This window comes from Physcomitrium patens, chromosome 11 (assembly GCF_059467195.1).
Source record: "Physcomitrium patens ecotype Gransden chromosome 11, ASM5946719v1, whole genome shotgun sequence".
Classification (NCBI taxonomy): domain Eukaryota; kingdom Viridiplantae; phylum Streptophyta; class Bryopsida; order Funariales; family Funariaceae; genus Physcomitrium; species Physcomitrium patens.
In genome coordinates this window covers 6,989,608-6,996,698 of record NC_143420.1, presented here as the reverse complement: position 1 = coordinate 6,996,698, position 7,091 = coordinate 6,989,608, and the positions used below count along the sequence as shown (strand labels likewise).

At 40.3% G+C, this 7,091-nt stretch overlaps 1 protein-coding gene across 2 annotated transcripts; it reads left to right on the top strand.

The window, feature by feature from the left end:
* The first annotated feature begins 1,093 nt into the window (after nt 1-1,093).
* Nucleotides 1,094-3,827, top strand: LOC112288855 (cytochrome c1-2, heme protein, mitochondrial). Of its 2 annotated transcripts, none has more exons than XM_024533523.3 (2): nt 1,094-2,435; nt 3,473-3,827. In XM_024533523.3, the coding sequence occupies exon 1, from the start codon at nt 1,175-1,177 to the stop codon at nt 2,138-2,140; it is 966 nt and encodes a 321-aa protein (XP_024389291.1). In that variant the 5' UTR covers nt 1,094-1,174; the 3' UTR covers nt 2,141-2,435; nt 3,473-3,827. The 2 variants fall into 2 exon arrangements, with proteins under 2 accessions (XP_024389291.1, XP_024389290.1); XM_024533522.3 differs by having other exon boundaries at nt 1,094-3,166.
* Nucleotides 3,828-7,091: the final 3,264 nt, after the last annotated feature.

The window sequence follows — 7,091 nt, the reverse complement described above, 5'->3', positions numbered from 1 at the left end:
CTGGTTGAAAATCATATGTAGAAAAATTAAACAACAATCAAACAATGGTATTTTTTTTTACAAGGTGGAACAAATCATGGGCGACCAAAAAAATGCTGAAAAATATGTATAGTAATAGATGGAATTTAATTGATTTTGCAGAGTGAATAATAATTTTCAAAAATTTCAAGACTTAGTGTGCTTTAGGCAAGTCTTATTTTATTTTATTTCTCTTGCTCATACGTTTGCTTTAATCCAATGTGCCAACACAAAGGTGGCTTTGCTTCTATTTCAAAGCATTTATTTTAAACAAACGAACAAACAAAACATGATAATCACAGACGCCACATGTCTGGCCAGTTCACAAGGTTTGCTAATACTTCTAGTTCTGAGCTGACCACACATTTCCTGGTCAGAGTCTGATGGCGACGAAGCTCATGACCAAATTCACCGTGACAAGTATGTCAGCGACGGTGTTTCCTTTATTTACTTAATTCTTCATTTATACAATATTGAAGCGTATATTATATTCATTTATACCTCACTTTACCATGTTCTCTGATTAAAAAATAGAGTTCCTTTTTTGCCTTGTATACATACGCATCAATTTTGGTTCGAAAAGGTTAACACTTACTTCATCATTCCTTAGATTTAATTTTAATTTTAATCTTCTTTTTTTAGACGAGAACCCACAAATGCTCAGGCGTTTGTTGCAACCGTAAAGGAATGCTTTTTTTTTCTGGGCACATTCTTCAGGGGTGTGACGTGCTAACGAGAAATCCCACAAAGAGGTAGTTCACAGTTTGTTGTGAATCGGTATGCTACCTTGCAACTCTCACCAAATGCGAACCTTACACCAAATGGTTTTTGGAACTCCAGAGGGGCAACGAACACGGAGCACGAGAACAGCTCAGATTGGACCACAGCGCATAACGAACGGCGACGAGTCGTCGGGAGGATGGACGAGAACCCACAAACCGGAACCCCATGTCCCTCATTTCACGTCCTAATCCTCAACGACGACGAGGCTTAGCGACGGAACCGAACTCGTGCTTCGTCTATTGCTTCTTCTTCTACTGCTTCTTCCCCCCTCCCCACGGCTTCAGGTCCTCACTGGAATTCAGTGCCAGACACAAATTCAGTCCTCTCGACGAGTTGCATTTGCTCGCGGAGGGAGTGCAGAGCAGAGGTGGCGATGGCGGGGCGGGGAGCATCGGGCCCCGTGGTGCGGGCGCTGTCGCGAGCGGCGCGTGCGTTGAAGCAGAGGCATGGCGGTGATGCGGAGGCCGGAGTGGTGCGCGCGTTGGGAGCGAGCGCGCAGCAGCAGGAAGGCAATGGTGAGGGTTATGGGGTGAGGGGATTTCGAGGGCTGGCGCTGGTGGGCGCCGGCACCACGGGGCTTCTCGGGCTGGCAGGTGTGGCGTACGCCGATGAGGCGGAGCACGGGCTGGCGCCACCGCAGTACCCATGGTCGCACAACGGCGTGCTGAGCGGGTACGACCACGCTTCGATCCGGCGGGGGCACCAGGTTTTCCAGCAGGTGTGCGCGGCGTGCCACACCGCGTCTCTGGTGGCGTATCGAGACTTGATCGGGGTGGCGTACACTGAAGATGAGGTGAAGTGCCTGGCCGCGGAGGTGGAAGTGGAGGATGGTCCGAATGACGAGGGCGAGATGTACATGCGGCCTGGCAAGCCAAGCGACCATTTCCAGAATCCTTATCCGAACGAGTCGGCTGCTCGATTCGCGAACGGCGGGGCGTACCCGCCGGACTTGAGCTTGATCACGAAGGCGCGTCACGACGGGCAGAATTACGTGTATGCGTTGCTGCTGGGGTACCGCGAGCCGCCTGCGGGAGTGTCGGTGCGGGAGGGTTTGCACTACAATCCGTACTTTCCCGGGGGCGCGATCGCGATGCCGAAGATGCTGACGGACGGGGGTGTGGAGTACGAGGACGGGACGGCGGCGACGGAGTCGCAGATGGCGAAGGACGTGGTGACATTTTTGTCGTGGGCAGCGGAGCCGGAGATGGACGAGCGGAAGCTGGCAGGAGCGAAGTGGATCTTCGTGCTGAGTTTGGCGCTGCTGCAAGCGGCGTACTACAAGAGGTTTAGGTGGGCACCGATAAAGTCGAGGAAGCTGGTGTTCGATGTGGTGAACTAGAATTGGGATGCGCGGAGGGGGCGAATTGAGGAGATGAATTGAGGAGGATGCAGAGGGAACAGCGGTGGGGAGGGTGTTGGCGACAATGCTGGTGGGTGGGAGATGATTTAGGGTAGGTATTAGGTGGGCTGTGGGAGGTATTTAGAATGTAGGGTGGGGGTGGAAGACGGAGGGTGGCGATGAAGTGGAGGTAGCGGAGGCACCGAACGTGAGAAGAGTTGGTAGAGAAGTGGAGGAGATCTTGGGGGCAACTGCGACAGACGAGAAGTCATGTCGGAATAAGGTGGAAACTGAGGTGTGGTGACATCAGCAATTGTGAAACGGCGGTATCGATTATGCGTGTCTTGTGGATGCGAGAGAGTTTTACATCGTGTGTTTTTCAAATGGTTCCACGAACCTATGTCTAATCTTTTTTTATCCCTTACCTTTCGTCTTCCCACCTGCTGCCCGCCGTTTTGAATATATATACATATATACAAGGAGCTTTTTTGGTTTGGTTGTGAACCATTATTTCACAGGTGGTTGGATAATCTAGTCTGACTTAGTTGATGTCAATTGAATCGGTTCCTTCGAACCTTTCAAGTTCTTTTGAAGATGTGCTTTATTTTCTCCCGCTTAGTATGTACATAAATCGGTTCTGAGGTTTTTGATGCGAAGTGCACCTTAGTATTGGAAGCGGTGAAGTGCATGTTACATGATGCACGTATGATCTGGTTTTATTCAGGAGGCTTTCGACTAGTTCTTTATCGGGATTCTAAGTTTGGTCTGTTTGTGACGAGTTTCGACAGCGATCACTGAGTTTGAGTACGTCAGCAAAGCTATATCCAGTTGTTCAGTTTCCTATTCACTCCGTGGGGAGCGTATTTATTCGGGTGAAGTAGAGACGCTGGTCTAGATTATTGTCCGTCAACTTCCGTGGTCGACTCTTCTGGAATTAGCGCTGATTTGCAATGCAAGTGAAGTACTGGGAAGTCGTTGCAATAGTGGTGGCAGATGAGCAGGAGAGTGAAATATTGGGGGGGAAAGGTATGTTTTCTAATGGGATGTTTCAGAGGATTGTGGACTCCTGTTTATCAGACGCCTTGCATCGTTATAATGATGAGGAAGAATGTTTGAGGAATGGGCCAACTATTGGGGAACTAGCATAACAGTCCCGGAGTTGGGACTAGTTGGTGTAGGAGTTACAGGATGGGAACGGTGAGATGTGAAGTTGTGAAGAGATGGAGGAATGTGATTCATATATTTATAATTTTAACCAAGGTGGAGGGGGTTTGAGAGTGGGTGGAGATTGTTATGTTAATGGGGATCAGAATGGGTGGTTGTTTGCTCCAGGTTTGGCTTGTACAGAGGAGCAGGAGCATTTTGCAACGATCAATATTGTGTTGAAGCTATTGTCTGTGTATGTTGTGGGATGGTAGCAGTGAGGGATGAGAAGGTCTAATCACATTGTCTTCGACAGTGGTGTGGGTTAAAGGTGACCTAGAATAGAATTTGTGATGGACGCATTAGGGCAGATATTGTAATATAATGTTTATTTATTTATATTTACTGTGTCGATAACAGTGTTCAAGCATGTGCAAGTGACAATGCACAGGGACATCAGCTGCGAAACATATGTAAGGTGCATGGAGGGAGTGAAAAACCCACAATTTTCAAGTATTGTATATTTTTCTCACTTGAATTTTCACATCATTGTTATTGTGGCCAATTCCAAGGTTCATTATGCATTCTGTTTCTAAATTCAATCTAAATTTGATTTGACAAATAACAAAAAAAATAATAACACCACCTTTTTCTTAAATCTTTCCTAGAAAAAACTGTAACATTTTATGTTTAAATATTATAGATGTTGCCGGTTTTGTTGGATCTCTATAAAAAGCGCACTTTAAAATACTGCAAAAATGTTTTGGCTGTTTGAATGTGGTAAAATCTATTTTTATGTACAAATTGTAGATAATTTAATGTTTAAAATTCAAATATAATGATAATCTTAGTACCACATTTTTTTAAATAAGTGATTGCAATTTCCATTATTTATATTTTGAATATTTTTTTTCAAAATAAAACTGAAAGATAAAAGGTGCAAAGAATTGAATAATGTTAAGTTTAAAGGAGTATTCATATCTACATTAGAAATTTAATTTAAATAATATATAATTGTAGTCACAAGAATTATAAAATAATTTTATAATTTCTTTATAGTATTTAACTATTGGAAGTAGAATTAATTTTATAAAAAAATTTAGCAATTTCAAATGAGTAGTAACTAGATTAAAATATAGAATAGTTTGTATTAGTTTGGTCATTATATAAACTATTACATAATCAAAAAATAATCTTAATAAAAAAATAAAAATAAAAATACGATTTTTTTAATTTATAGAAATGCATTGAATTTGTTATAAAAAAAATAAGAGAACTATTGTATAATGTTAAGTTTTTCAAAAAAATCATATGTAGAATTTTATTAATAAAATTATACTTATTTAGAATTTAACACTTAAAAAGAGAAATAATAATAATAATAATTTTGAATGTATTAAAAAAAATTAATTAAAAAATAAGAAATAAAATTCTTGTTTGATTATAGAATCAACATTAATAGATTAATATATTGTCATAAGTTTAATGAATTATATTATAACATAGGAAAAATATCATATATATTCTTCAAATATACTAAAATATTAAGTATGTCCATATATTCTTGATAGTAGCAAATATATCCCTCATATTTGTGATAATAGTAATTGTATTCTTACTTAGTGATAAGATACTACAAATATTTCTTGTTTAGTTGTCACCTAAGCCTAAACTGTAGATTGCACAGATTCTGTCATGCTTCTTTTCAACTAGGAATAAAAAATAGAGGGGGCTCACTTTTAGAGCATTTTGTGAACCTCTCAAGCTCACATCTTTACTTAAGCAATAATATTTTGATAATATTGCAAGTTTACATCTTCTTTGGGGTAGTAGAAGAATTTTGCTTGCTTAAAAGTTAATTTAAGTATTTGTCAAGGACATAAATTAGAAGATGATGCAAAAAGTTGGAAAATTTGTGTCAAAAGAAAAGTGCTAAAATAGCAATAAAATAGTATGCATATTAAAAAAAATAATAATAACTATAATGGCTATTACCAAAAGACAAGAAAATTAGAGACTCTTGAATTTAGACTAGAAGCAAGAAAGGAATTTATAAGAATCAAGAGGGCTTCATTCTTACCTTTATATATATAATTTAACTAGAAGCTACGTGGCAATGTTATATAGGACCTCTACTATGTGTTGACTTTACAAGACACATGCCTTAGCTTATAAGGCAAGTTTTCTATATTTGAACCACATAGTTAATTTTTTTTTCAAGCTACCAACATGTATGGCACATGGCCAACTTATTGACTACGTTTTTAACCTAAAAAGTCAATTATAGATACCTATAAAGTCAAAGCAGTGTCTATGAAGCTTCTAAAAAGCTTCTATAGAAGATATTATGGAATTAACCTACTTTTACCTACTTTTATCTAATTATATAGATAATTATTGATTTACATGTGTATGTTCGTGATAGTGCATTTAATTCTATGGACCTACATCTTTATAATATTGCATCTTTGTACTTTAGGAATGATATAGCCTCATTATGACATTGCAAGCAAGTCTTTTGACTATATGCTTATGTCATGGACATACATTGGAAGATTCTTCAAATATTCTTCTAGAATATTCTCTAAAGATTCTCTAAAGATTTCTTTAGAAGGTTCTAGAAGATTCTTAGAATATTCCCTAAAGATTCTTAGAAGGTTCTAGAATATTCTGATAGATTCTAAGAAGTTTCTCGAGAAGTTTCTTAATTAGTAGAAGTTGTTGGAGAAGCGTCCTAGTTAGCGGAAGTAGCTCGAGAAGCTTCCTATTCAGTAGTATATATAGGAGTCGAGGCTGAAGGGTTCTTCAGTCTCGACAACACATCTCTTGGAGTTCTAGCTCACCTTTCTGGTGTTGTTCTTGTACTCATCTGTTTAATCTAGTTCTGCCACTTCTTCTTGAACTTCTTGTTAGATTTCAAGTCTGTATTTTGTGTCCGTGACAGTTTGTCGAGACTGCATTTTCACTGGTATCAAAGCTAGTTCCTTCTTGTTAGAGAGTGGATTACCCCTCTTCTTGAAGGTGTGCTAGTGTTTTAGAGGTTGCGGATTACCCTCCTCTAAACTGATATCTCTTCTTTCTCAATATTGGAGCCTTATTCTTCTTGGAGAGAGTGGATTACCCCTCATCTTGGAGTCTTAAGGCGTTTTAGAGGTTGCGGAGTACTCTCCTCTGAACCAATATTGTCCTCTTGTCAAAACTCTTTTTTCTTCTTTCTGAAGGTTAGCCGAAGGTTAAGACGTTAAAATGGCTGAAAGTTTGGAATCCAAACTAGATGCCATCATAAATGCTCTTGCCTCGTTGTCACATAGGACAACAGAGATCGAAGGAGTCATGGTAGGACTCCATAACAATGGAGCATCTGGGATAGCGCCATCTAAAGCATATCAGCCTCAAACTTCTGCATTAGAAGAAGCAGTTCTACCTCCATTTCAACAAGATCGAGTAGTCCTACAACGAAAGGAGCCTCGAGTTAGTCTTCCGGATAAGTTTGATGGAACTCGTTCCAAGTTTCGAGGTTTTGTCAACCAAATCAGGTTGATAACAATTTTACAGCCCGAACGTTATCCGACGGAGGAAGCGCGTGTTGGGCTTGTTGGAACCTTGCTTACAGCACAAGCTCTGTCTTGGTTTACTCCCTTGTTCGAGAAGCGATCGCCAATCCTGAGCAACTTTGAAACGTTCTTGGAGGCGTGTGCAAAAGCATTTGGCGAGCATGATAAAGTTCGATGGGCTACAACAAAGATCCAATCGCTACGACAAGGAACACGCTCTGCATCAGTCTATGCCTCGGATTTCAGACAATTGG

Bases quoted from the DNA above. Each gene is read 5' to 3' on its own strand.
- LOC112288855 (XM_024533523.3), top strand. From the start codon at position 1,175: ATGGCGGGGCGGGGAGCATCGGGCCCCGTGGTGCGGGCGCTGTCGCGA.